This window comes from Nelumbo lutea, chromosome 2, assembly GCF_056320005.1.
Source record: "Nelumbo lutea isolate HS-2025 chromosome 2, American lotus-T2T, whole genome shotgun sequence".
In the NCBI taxonomy this organism is placed as follows: Eukaryota; Viridiplantae; Streptophyta; class Magnoliopsida; order Proteales; family Nelumbonaceae; genus Nelumbo; species Nelumbo lutea.
This window is the reverse complement of record NC_142685.1, coordinates 8,738,913-8,752,793: the sequence shown is the minus strand read 5'-3', so window position 1 is coordinate 8,752,793 and position 13,881 is coordinate 8,738,913. Positions and strand designations below refer to the sequence as shown.

The 13,881-nt window shown below is 36.0% G+C and overlaps 1 protein-coding gene across 3 annotated transcripts in view; it reads left to right on the top strand.

Annotated features, from left to right (window-relative positions):
- Positions 1-8,961: 8,961 nt before the first annotated feature.
- LOC148868425 (phosphoglucosamine mutase family protein) overlaps positions 8,962-13,881 on the top strand; it is a 39,914-nt gene continuing 34,994 nt past the window's right edge. The window contains exons 1-4 of one of the 3 annotated variants that reach the window (XM_088968986.1): positions 9,030-9,374; positions 9,539-9,658; positions 10,548-10,772; positions 11,015-11,081. In XM_088968986.1, coding sequence (XP_088825112.1) covers positions 10,649-10,772; positions 11,015-11,081 — 191 coding nt within the window. In that variant the 5' untranslated portion in view covers positions 9,030-9,374; positions 9,539-9,658; positions 10,548-10,648. Of the gene's footprint in view, positions 9,375-9,538; positions 9,659-10,547; positions 10,773-11,014; positions 11,082-13,881 lie in introns of all 3 variants that reach the window. The other 2 variants (XM_088968985.1, XM_088968987.1) reach the window with 2 other exon arrangements.

Here is a 13,881-nt window from a genome sequence, read left to right as displayed (position 1 = left end):
AAGATTTTAAAAATCGACCCGAAAACAGAACCGTTTGCCATTGGTTTCTAGGTCAGCGGCTTAACCATTTGAGTCAAACGGTTTGAACATCTTAATATTAAGATAAGATGCGGTTTGAATACGATATAAGAATAAAAAGAAGGAAGAGGAGGAGGAGGACGTGCAGACTGTAATGGCTACGATAAAGGCAACTTACAGCAGCAATAGTGACAGTGACGGCAATGGCGATGGCAAACTATAGTGGCGGCAATGGTGGCAAACTGACAATGAAAGTAGATCTGAGATTTCTGAGTCTCATATCTCTCTCTCTCTAGACTGTTCTCCCAAATCTCTAAATGTGAAATCTCTCTCGTTGTCTCACACGTCTCTCTCAGTAGATTTCATATTTGAGAGATCTTCTTTTTTCATTCTTGTTCTGACAAAACTTGTCACAAGTAATAAAATGCAAACCATTTTTTCAGGTCGAATGATTCAACAGTCAAACCATTCAGATCAGCAGTTCATTGACTAATTCAACAGCTTTTGACTAAAGACCGGATTTGGGATAAAACGGAACCGATTACCTGAATGATTTTCAGACCGAGCAGTCTGACCATCTGGATCAACAACGGTTCGAAAAATATTGGGTTTTACCATTATGTTAAGAAAGGACACCAAAGAGTAAGGACAACCACTGCAACTTCTGTTTGGAGATGCAACGGTGAATCATCACCGTCATCTCTCCAAATTAGAATTTAGAAATCTTGTCAATATTACCAGACATTTAATGGTATGTTCACACGACCCTATCTCCGTTGGGATTCAGATTGTTCAAACAGAAAGCATGACTACCCTCTTCTCTAGCATTTCGGCTACTATCCTAAATACTATATTCCACCACTGTTTAATGAGGGGCGGGTACTACATCACAGTTGGCAACTTGGCATCATATGATCGATTCTTGGATACGGTCTAACGAGGGTGGAAGGGAGAACCAGAGAAAAATACGAGAGAGTAGAAGAGAGGGAAGGAGAGAGAGAGAGAGAGAGGCATTTAAATCCACCGCTAGAAGCGGTGACGAAACAAGGGAGAAGTGCACACCTGACATGTTTACTAGTTTGAACATTTTTCCATCAAAATTGATTTTCCCCTGTTTTTCTTCGTTTTCTTCTTTATTCTTGTGATGATGAGCAGTTTCCCATTGGGTTGATAGTGTGGGTGGGCCCAATCTTAAATCTTCAAATTCTCTGGCAATCTTTTTCTGAAGGCTTAAAACATATTCCATTCATTCAAGAAATTGATACAAGTACATAGAATTGCCAACAAGGCCAATCAGAACCCAAATACAATTTCTCAATAAGAGCAAAATATATAAATGGATGTAGAATAACAAATGAACTTTTGCAATCAAATAAAGGTGTATTTAAATCACCAATAAAAATAGAAAAGCACAACTCCAATCCACCACAAACGGCGAGAGAAAAGATAGGGGAGGTTCCCAAAAGATATTGCAAAGAGCCAGTAATAGCATGGTTGGGGTAGATCCGCAAAAGATGATAGAGCCCCAAACATTACAACCGATACCAGATACTGTAACTGCCTTCCATAATGGCATTCGCCGGAGAACTGCAAATGGAGCTGACCATGAATTGCTTCTGTCGGAGAACCGCGTATGGACTTAACCATGAACGGAAAAACGTAAAGCAACACCCACCAGTATTGAATGCCCAATATAGGATCCAAGAGCAAGTAAACCCCTTGTCAAAATGCCTACAAAAAGAAGAAAAAAAAAACAAGAAAAAAAAGAGAGGATAACAGAAAAGTCCCCAATAGAGAGATTGATAGAACCTCAAGAAATGCAAGAGATAAACTCTCAGTAAATAGAGAGAGGGAACGGTTGTGCAACTTGCAGAGAGATCTGCCCCGGCAATCTCAGTTATGCACACAAATCAATCCATCATGAATCCTCACTGTTATTAAGACTATGTAAAAACCCTTGATACTCGTATGATTCTTAGAATTCATAGTCAGTTATTGTAATTCATCTCAAATGTCATTGGAAACAATTCCAATTTAACGAGTTTAGGCTGAATACAATAGGTCTAGGTTCACTTTTTGTCAAACTCTACAATTTTATTGGCATGTTTTATAATAATAAAAGGACAAGTCGTCGTAATGATGCATCTGGACTGGTGCTGTCAAAAGATAAAAACGGATGAAGTGGGTGGAAAGTGTGGATAAGAGGAACATGGGATTCAGTTGCTGCCACAAGGTTCACATCCGTGACCTTGTGAATACGGTCCATGATGTTAGTATGCTTATCGGTAGCTTCCTAGAGGAGATCGATGAGCTTATCTTTGGAAAATAACTATACCTTATCAATGCTCGCCGGTGGTGATGACAGGGAAGACTAAGGCTCTGTTTGGTTTGTGGGAAGATTTGGGTGGCATGGGAAAATAATAGGAAAAAGCATTGTCATGACCCGATTCTTCGCAGGAAGAAGAAGAAGGTGAGGGAGGAAGACAGGAAGAATATGAAGAAGAAGAAGGTAAGGGAGGAAGATGTGAAGAATAGGAAGAAGAAGAAGGTGAAGGAAAAGATAGAAGATGGAGATGGAGGGAGAGACAGAGAATAGGGAAGGTAGCAGATTGCCGCTGCCTACTTCTCTTGCCACCGCTGCCTCCTCTATTCAAATGGGGAAGGCAATGAACAGTGGTTCATTGTTAATATTTGATGAAGAAAACAATGGAGAATAGATCAGGTCACATTGTTCATCGTCGCTGGAAGGCAATGAACAATGGTTTCTTGAGTTTTTTTCCACTGGGGTCGCACTGTTTTGGTGCAACCTCGATTCCACAATTTTGGGATCTCGCATCCCACATTTTTTCATCCCATCCCTCTATTTCCCTCAAAACAAATAAGAGAAAAAGGAATATTTTTGGAATATTTCCTTTTTTCTCATCTCCATCACACAAACCAAACGGAGCCTAAGAGAAAATCACCATTGAGGATTCGTTGCTCTCATCTAAACATGATGAACAATGACAAAAAAAAATGGAAGAAAAGAAGTATGGAAATGAAAATGGGAAAATAGGAAAGGGGAGAGAGGGGGGGTTAGCTGCCACTGTTGGTTTGAATAGAAAAATGGTGATATTTGCAGAAAAAAAAGTAGCTTGAAGATAGCCAAACCCTTGTTGACTATAGCATTTAGAAATAGTCCACACTTGCATCTGGTTCTAAGGCTTCGTGGAGGAATTATCAATCCTTCTTTGATGGCTTTGGCTTGGAAATACAATATGGACAATATGATTTGCAGAAAATGCTACAAACTTTGCATCCCAGGGGATGTACGGTAATTGTCAAATGATATTTTTGGTATAATTTAACATTAAATCAAACACGTAAAGTCACATGTAAATGGTTTGTAATGGAGACTTAACAAGAAGGGAGCTGTGTGACAATTGTCATAAACAGTAAGGGTACTTTAAGACAATATTGAAATAGTAGGGGTATAGTTAGTCAATTTCCTAAACATTAGGGGTAGTTTAAGAAATTTGCCCACACTGAAAATAGGGTATCTTGTTATGAACCATTTGATTGTTCGTTTTGAATGTTTTTTTTTTAGTCCAGAAATATTAAAAATCCCATGTCACTCTTTGAACAAGGATAGATTGGTGTTTTAGGCTCGGCCTAGATTGAACGGTCGAACCATGAAATCTATAAAGTAATGGTTTTCCGAGCCCTGGTTAAATGACAAATTTGGCAAGTTAAACGAGAAAACCATCCTATTAACCGGTAAAATTAGGGCCAACATTCCGGTTTTTAGCCCGGTGCAAGTCTTAAAACACTGATAAACACCCTCCCCAAATTATTTTATTCCAAAAGTAAAACAAAAACCAAGAGAACAAACCAAAGAAACATAGATTAAAGCACATACAATGGATGCTAACCTAAAAAATAAGTAAAATACTAAAATGGACATTAATTACATTGGCTGAATCTAACAATTTTGTTATTTTGTTTTTATTTTATTTTTGTTATTTTGAATCTTACATGTTTGTTATGCCCTTTATTTTAACTACATTGGCTGAATTTTGTAACATATTCACTTTTTTTTATTGCACAAAAGAATAAAAAAACATTTTTGACTATGAGGAAGGGTGTTTGTCATTTCTTAACAGGATCCATTGAATTTGTTTGTCATTTCCAATACTTAATGAGCAATGCTAGCATGAATCAACACAACTGGAAGTTTTTAACAATAAATTTGATCACTGAACCCTCTAGCTTCCAAAAATAAATAAATAAATCAAAGTGTTTTCCTTCGGAATAGATATATAGGGGATAATATTTTGCTAGCCCATGAAAATTTTCACCATATGAAGAAGACAAAAGATAAGAGAGGTCTCATGGCAATTAAATTTGGATATGAGTAAGGTCTATGATAGGGTGGAGTTGCAATTTCTCCAAAAGGTAATGGAAAAATTGGGCTTCAGGTATAAATAGACAGGTTGGATAATGAATTTAGTATCCTCAATGTCTTATTAAATTCTAATAAATGGATCTCAAAGTAGAAAAGCGAGGCTTGAGAGGGGTCTTAGGTAGGGTGACCCCATTTTCCCACACTTATTTTTGTTGTGCTCTAATGTTTTCTCATCACTCCTAAATAAGTTAGTTTTGAATGGTAAAATTTCTATTGTTAAGCTAAATCAGTAAAGTCCCATAATTTCTCTTTTATATTTTGTTTTACATATGATAGCTACATCTTTACCAAGGCTGGTTTGGAGGAGGGTTATAAAATTCTAGATATCATCAGACCATATGAGCAGTCCTCATGCCAAAAAGTGAATATTGAAAAATCTATAGTCAAGTTTAACTCAAATATACACCCAAAAAATATAAAAGCTAGTTGCTAGAAGTCTCCACTTGAGGAGGGTGGCAAAACCTTCTATATACCTTGGTCTTCACCTCCAAATAAGCAAGTCCAAAACAATAGGTCTTTGATTTCTTGTTGAATAGGGTAGAGGACAAAACAAATAGCTGGCAAAGTAAATACCTTTACCATACAGGGAAAAAGTCATGATCAAATCAGTGGCAACTACTATCCCCTCTTATTGTATGTCCCTTTTTTTTTTTTTTTATCCCAAAGACCATTTGTAACAAGATAAAAAAGATTCAAAGGCAATTCTGGTGGTGTACAGTTGAAAAAAGTAACAAAAATCATTGAAACAACTAGCGATTAGTAAAAATAAATTGGATGAGGATTGTGGTTTTTAGGGATCCTAAATTGTTTAACAAGGCATATAGATAAACTAATATGGAGGATTGCTTTGGTGAAGATAATCTTTGGGCCAATGTGATTATAACAAAGTATAAGAAGAATAAAAACTTTATGACTACAGATTTTGCTAGTAGTGGGTTGTGGGGGTGGAAAAGTATTTTGGAAGAGAAAAAATTATTGGACAAGGTGATTTTTGGAGCATTGGTTATGGTGAAAAGGTCAAGATTTGAGATGGCTGTTACCAATGCTTTTGAGGGTCACAGATAGACTGGTATGGCTTCCCTCTAGAAATGGCAAGTTTAATTTTAAATTGACTTATTTTAAGGCAAAAAACCTGAATGGCCCCCCTCTTATTGAGCAGGATGGTCTAGGACAAGAAGATGAGAGATTCCTATGACAAGCTATATGGTCTTTATAGATAGAAGCAAAGATCAAAGCATTCATGTGGAAATGCTGTCACAATGGGGTGATAGTTGCATATAATCTGGTTAATAAAAAGGCTACTTCTAATCCAATCTCCAAGATTTGTGGTTATGAAAATGAAATGCTTATGCGTGCCATGTTAAGATGTGATCATGCTCGAAGTGATTGGCTTGGGAGTGGCATTGGGCTTAGTTCTAATGAGTTGAACCAAAATACTAGTTTAAGGAGTGGTTAAAAAAGTGGGTGTTAAGGTGCAGATGGCTTAAAAAAAAACCTTGCTTGAAGACTGTTGTGGGGTATATGGCTGGCTCGAAACAGTGCTATTTTTAAAAATGAGACACCTAACCCAAGTTTTGCGATTGACATATCCAAATAAGTAGTGAAGGAAATACGCCAAATAATGAGGAAGTTGAAACCAAATCAGCCCCTTTCTAGAGAACCCCGGGCCCTTTCCCTTTTTTTGGACAAAGTCGGTTCAACCTTGGATGAATATAAATGTGGATGGCTATTTCTTGAATGATAATTGTCTTGCTAGTTTTGGTTTAGTGGATCGTGACACATAAGGAAGATGCCAAGCTCTTTGTTTTGGTAGATGCCATGGCTGTTTAGCCGGTCAAGCATAAGATTTTGCTATTTTATAAACTCTAAAATTTGTTGCTCAGAAAAACTACAAGAATACTCTAATTGAAAGTGATCGTAAAGATCTCGTAAGTCCTAAACAATATTTTTTCTGTCAAGCCTCTAATTGCTCGGTTGATACCTTTTTTCAGTTTTTATGATTCAGGATATTTTAAAGATGGCAAACTCTTGTCATTATTTGTTATATTTTTGTTCCAAGATCAACAAATAGGGTGGCTCATCTAGCAGCAATTCAGGGCTTATCTGAATCTGGTTTTGGTGAACATGTTCCCAGGCTGGGCTGTGGAAGCCTTAGAGGAAGACAACAGGTCTCTTTTTTTTTTTTTTATTTACTTGTTTTAGTGTATGCAGTAGGTATTTGTAAGTTGTCTATTCTCAGGTTATTAGTTATTCTTCTGGTTGTTTTGTACCTGGTTTCTCTGTTCTCCATTTTTTTATACCCCCCCCCCCCCTCAACATGTCATGGACCCTGCCAAGTGTTTCAAACATTATATGGTCCTGCGTCTGAAAAACTAGGGTAGGTATGGGGTTGGATCGAAGTTTGGTTGGGTTAGGGGTGAAAACTATGAAAACAACTTAGGTTTGGGTTTTTTTTTTTTTTTTTTTTTTAAATGGATGGGTTAGAATTGAAACATTGACCAACCATGCCCATGCTCAATTTAAATACTATATACACTTGTACTCATGCATGTATGCCTATGCAATTATACATCCATTATTTATATATTTATGAATTTTTATATTATGAAGATTTATGTATTTATGCATACTAGTAAACATGTATGTAATAGTATCTCTAAGACAAAACTATTTACAATTCAAGGGCAAATCTGTCTATACATGTGTACTTGTATGTTATATCAAATATAAATTTAATTAAAGGTATTTTTAATTTTTGATATTAACACAACACGCTTGACTCTTCAATGTACACAGAAATCACGGGACTAGAATCCATATTTTTGCTGGGACTACCCACCTAACATACCAACCGAGCCACTATTGAATTGACAATCAAATTAAAGTTTGTTAAACATGGAACAACGCTGTTGAGATGGTTATAGAGGCCATGGCGACCCTACTTAGACTTCTTCTTAGCCTGAATTTGCCGAAACAAAAAAAAAAAAAACACGAAAAAGTAAAACACTAAAAAGATGACAAAGGGTATACTTCCACCACCACCAATGGCACCACCCCATTTTCCCCTTGTGCGCTTTGATTGAAGAGAGAGAACAGAAAATGACTACATTTTTTAGAACTTCACAAACATAATTGGAAAAGAAGCCTTTTTTTTTGTTGGGGGGGGGGTGATTGGTATTTCTATTTGTTAGTCTGATTTCAAGAGCCAGAGCAACTCACTCTAATTGCTAGAGGCTCGGATATTACCATCTAATTGCTTAGAGGCTCGAATGTCATGAGGAGATGTCAAGATGCATGGCAGCAAACTATGGCTTTAGTTATGATTTCTCATATACGTGTAAATGATAAACAGACTAATATTTTTGGTTCTGATTGTGAAGAACAATCATAGTGAAAACTTTAACGAAAAACAATTACAGAATTGCGTTCCTCCACTTCATCCTTATCCATCGAAAAATTCCAGTTTTTAGTAACAAACCGGTCAATAACTCTTAAGGTTGCGTTTGTTTATAGTGTAAATATAGACTGATGTAAAATTCTACAGCTGGTTTATACTTTCATGTGTTTGTTTTCAATGTAAATATGAATTGGTGTAAAACTCTACATCCAGTCTATATATTTTTATGCGTTTATTTTTAGTATAAATATGGACTGGTCTAAAACTTTACGCTCGGTTCATATTTTCACATACTTGTTTTCAGTGTAAGGCTTACATAAACAACCCATTAGTTGAATTTTCTATCGATAGTCAATACAAATAATACACCGCACTTGCATCCATTATCACATTAAAAAACCGCAAACGATCCACTAAAATTTTAAACCCATCGATTAAGTTTTATATGAATGAATTTCTACCGAAAACAAACACAGCCTAAGCATTCAAAGAAAACCATTCATTAGTACCCGATGTAGCCATATTTTGATACGAACTCATTAGATATCTAAAGTCGCCTATATTCCCAAAATATATGATGCTGGATGAATACTACATTTCGATAAATATTACTATTACTATATTTGGTTTAAAGGAAAATGTAGAGAAAGAAAGAAAAAAAAATAGACAAATATTACAAAGGCTTGAAGTTTGTACAGGTTTCTCTTCCCTTCCCTACATTTTCCTTTAAAACAAACATATATAACATATTCACCCGAATATATCATTTTTCTAAATTCTACTCACGAGAAAATTGGCCAAACAGATACTTTCTTCTACAAAAAAAAAAGTAGATAAATTAATATTCTCTGATTCTTTTTTGACGGTAACATTTATAAGTTGTTTACAAAAATAAAAAAAAAAATCGTTTCGAAGGAGAGCCACGTTGCGTCTGTTGAATATGTTCTTTTAAGTTCTAAGTGCAAATATCCCTTTACAGAAACACGTGGTGGCAAGTGGCAACATACCTACTCCGGTTTTACGAGCGTTAGGTGGACTCTGCGCACGCAGCGTTTGTTAGAGACTTGAGTAATATAAAGTCCGTTAATCCGGTGGATCTAATGCGTGTGATTTCATTGGTTCCTCCCTACGTGTCTATATCCACTCGTTGGATGAAAAAAAAAAAAGGTAGAAGATTTTCTACCGATGGCGATGAATAATAAACGCATTAGGGTGGTCACGGCGTATTCTATGAGATCATCAACATCGAATCATCTTTTTACCCAAAAAAAACATCGAATCATCACTAAAATCATTTTCTCTTTCCTTTTTTTTTTTCTGAGAAAATCTATGCTTCCGCTCCGCATTCCTTATATCTTCTGGTATTTTTTCCCTCATCCATCGCGTTCGGTTCTCTGACTTCTCTCCGGTTCTTCGTTCATTCGTCGCTGTGACCTATCTTTATCCCTCTGTATCCCTTGCGCTCGCTTTGCTGGTAAAATTGCAAGTTTCTTAGCTCGACTCGTCAAATGGCAGGTAAATGAATTCGTCCATTTCATCCTTCGCCTGAAAGCTGAAACGGTTTCATTTTTGCTTTCATGATTTATACTATATTTGTGTAACATGGCCGATATATTTTAACGATATCGTACTTGCTGAAAGTATCAGTCTACTGACACCCCATGGGTATTATATTATAGCATGCTTAAACTTGGGATCCTGAATTTGCAAACCCAATACCTATCGAGAAAAAGATACAAACCAACATGGACAATTCGTCGTTATTCAGGAATCCATCCATGGAGATCGAATCATAACGTGTAAGTGGGATCTCTCCTGGTATGCCCATTATTCAAATCGGAATCAGTTGATCATATGTTACTGATAATCGTCACGTTAGAAACGTGAAGTTCATTCTTTCACTATATTTTATAGTCTCGACTAGCAGTTGAGCTGATGTCAAATTCTTTAGAATTTAGATTTCATACAAAATTTTCCCGTTCATTTTTTCCTCTTTTTATTCTTCTTCACTCTATTTTTTTTTTTGGGAGGGGGTGGGGGGGTGGGGGGGGGGGTTCCCATGGAAGATGATTGATGTTGAGCGTAGATAGGTGGTTGATATTGCAAGAAGGGAAAAAAGGGAGGTGTTGAACTTGAACTTCATGTTCTACTGCTTCACTATTACTTCGACTACAGAACTCATTCGCATTGTTCTGCTCAACAAGTTACTGGATGTATTATGTTTTACAAGGGAATGATTCTTATTTTAACATTCTTTTCTGAAACCTCGTAAGGCGCCAAGAGTAAATTCTCATCTAGACATTTGCAAATTATTAGCGTACTAAGGATGGATGCAGCTACCATTTATAGGAGAACTCTGAGTTTCAAAATCTCCAAAATTTTGTCCTCTAATTGAACTTAGCCTGATCATAAAATTATATGCTTGAATAGTAGACTTCAGAGTTAGCAAAAAAAAAAAAAAGAATAATAGACTTCAGAATCTGCTAGTAAGTAGCTGGAGCACTTCACATTGAAACTATTAAATTCTGTAGTTGTTAACTAGTTTTTACATGAAACTAATTTAACTAAAGCTTTTAAAAACTGTTGAGGAATAAATGCTATCAATAGCATTGAAATAGTTTCATTTTAATTTCTCGGATAGTCTCACAGAAATTATAGATCTAATAAGATGTGCAAATTTGTATGCAGCAACATCAGGGAAGATTGTTCAAAATGTTTTTGTGTCACGATGCTGCCAACAGAATAGGCAGTTGGTCACCCATTACCGCTATGACTGTTTTGCCCCTAACATGCGCGACTCACTTCCCTATCAACAGGGGAAGTTGGCATGGACTGGCATATCACCCATGCAGTTGCGCTCCTTGGCAAAATACCAGAGTGGCTCACGGAATCGAGGAAGTATTTGTTGCAATGGTCTGCTCTAGACTCTAACTGTTTAGGTTGATCTCAACAAAAACATAACTTTTCTGTTATCCTGGAAATTGCATATTTTTTGTCCTTCTAATCATGCATTTTCAGTCATTTTTAGTTATACTTCCATGGCCATTTTGGCGTGAAAATATTGATTATTTCAACTTGATTTCCTCTAGTCACTTATAAATTTAATACTAGTTATGCCTTTTGGCCTTTCCCCTGACTTGACATTTCTTCTGCAGCTATTTCATCTGCTAGTGCAGCACCATCTCTTGAAAATATTGATTTTAGCAAGCTTCAAAATGGCAGGTAAAGATTATACACGTCCATAGTGTGGTTTAGTTAGGCTCTGTTTGGATAAGCTTTTGCTTTTGAACTTTGGGGGTGTAGGAAACAGAATTAAGTCAAAAAGTGTATTTAATGTTTGATAAGAGTTGCTTTTAAAAACATGAAAATCTAAAGTCAAAACACATTGGAGCCTCAAAGCACAAAGCATAAAATTGGGGCTTTGTACTTATGGGCTTTAAAAGCAAAAATCCTGAAGCTTATCTAATGCAACCTTAGATTTTCTCAATTCGCATACCTGTTGGGAACAAAATCAGTTGCAACATGCAAACAATGTTGTTTTATACATTTTAACTTGCTTCTTATGTTTACTTGTTGAAGTGGAATTTATAGTTGATCTGTTTGATAGATGGTTCTATGTGCTTCATTGCATTATTTATTTTGGTCGTATCATTGGATGTTAACATTCAATAAAAGAATTTACTCTTGATGACATATTCATCAAAAAAAAAAAAAAAACTCCTAATGACATGTAGATATGTAAACACATATATCACTGGGAAAGGAAAGCTGCAGGCAATTGCTTGTGCAATACTGCAATACTGCAGTATGACATACTTGCTGAGTTTGTTAATATTATAACTATATTGTTACATACGTGCAATATACTTTCATTTTCTAGTGAAATCCATCCATCATTTTCTCTGTATCCATAAACTTATGACCTTGAGTCAAGACCAGGAGCTACAGACCTGGTTCAGTCTGTTTGATTAAGTCCAGTTATACTGGATAATTTAGAGCAAAAATTTGACACTTTCAAAACTTAAAACCCAAACATTTGAAAGGAAATAAATTCCTTACCTTTCAATGGGTTAAGAGGATATAGTATAATATTTAAATTAGCTTAGCACCTTAGATTACTGGCATATATAGGTTTGCTTGGTGTTCTGGTCCCTCGAAATGACTTTGGTTTGTCAGTAATACTCAGTAAGGAAAATCTTACTCTGCAAGAAGAAATTAGGTTACTGGTTTCCAAGTTTTGCAATGGAAGTTCAAGGATAGCTTATGATGATTTTTTGTCTTCCATAGACTTCTTGCTACTTCTGCAATATGCTTTCGTTCTTTTTTTATTTATCAGAATTTAGCAATTCTTTGTGCTCAACGTTTACTTGTGATCAGAGTTAAAGCCAAGGCCCTAGCTTCTCTAACTAGAAACCCGAGTGTCTAAGGCACTTGTTCCACTGCCTTTAACCAGTTTATGATTACTAGACAATTCCCTTCAACAAGTAGATCCATTCAACTAGTTGATAAGGCAAGTTTTAAACCTTGAATTAGTTCTAACAGCTCTGTCTTAAGTTGTTTCCAGGACCAACAAGACCAGAAAAACTTAGAAGGGTATTCCCCTTGTCATATCTAACTAGGGCTGGCAATCTTGACCCCAACCCATTTGACCCACCCAACCCACCCACCTTGGAACCCACCCATACCCACCCAATCTATTGGTGGGTCAATATGGGTCGATTAACCCATTAGGGTCAGTGGAAAAGGGTCAAGGTGGGTTGGGTTGAGGGTACCCATTAGGGTTAGGATGGGTTGGGTCGCGCGGGTCAGGATGGGTTCGGTCAAAGTCAGCTCTATTTATATTTGCCAAATCTCAAAAAACAGCAATTGAAGTGACTTGAACTCATGTCTCCCAGTGTGTCCACATCTCATTACAGTTCCAAACCACCATGACACATCTCATTTTGTGATTAAAAGTGAAATAAAATAGATTTTATTAACTTTCGTGTTCACATGCAATTTTACATGAAAGCACTTTTACAAAAGCAATTTTATAAAGTAATTTTATGAAAAGGACTTTTATGAAAGCACTTTTACAAAAGTACTTTTACACAGCACTTTTATAAAAATACTTTTACAAAAGCACTTTTGCGAAAGTACTTTTATGAAATCACTTTTATGGAAGTACTTTATAAAAGTACTTTTGCGAAAGCACTTTTATAAAAGTTATGCATTTTTTTTGCATTTTCTGCAATTTTGCTATTTCTATATTTTCTGTAATTTTTTGGTATTTCTCTGCTTTTTCGCAATTTTCTGGTATTTTTCTACGTTTTCTAAAATTATTTGGTATTTTTCTGCATTTTCTGCTATTTTCTACACTATCTGTATTTTTTTTGGTATTTTCTGCATATTTTTTTGCAAATTTATGGTTTTTTTCTACATTTTCTGAAAATTTCTGGTATTTTTTTGCATATTTTCTAATTTTTTCTGCAAAAGTTCTGATTTTTCTGTAATTTTTTGGTATTTTTCGTAATTTTCTGGCATTTTTGTATTTTTGAATTTTCTGCATTTTTTTTTTTTTGCATTTCTGCAATTTTCTACTATTTTTTGCATTTATCTACAATATTTGCATTTTCGGATATACGGGTCGACTTGACTCATTTTTGTCACGTGGTAGTCTTGCCAGAGACGATTCTCTAAAAAATGTTTTTTATTAATTTTTTTCCGGATTTACGGGTCAACCCAACCCGTTTCTATCACGTGGCAGTCTTAAGAGAGATGGTTTTCTCAAAAATGGTTTTTTGGGTATATGGGGGCTGTCCCAACCCATTTTTGTATTTATAGGTGAGGGTAGGTGGGTTAGTATGGGTGATGGTGGTTAAGGGTCAATATGGGTGGGTTATGACCCTTTAACAAGGATTGATGATGGGTCATGGTGGGTTGGTGGGTCAATATGGGTGGGTTGGTATTCAAGCCTTACCCAACCCAACCCACCCATTTGCCACCCCTAATCTAACAGCTTCCTCAATGTGCCTGAAACTGC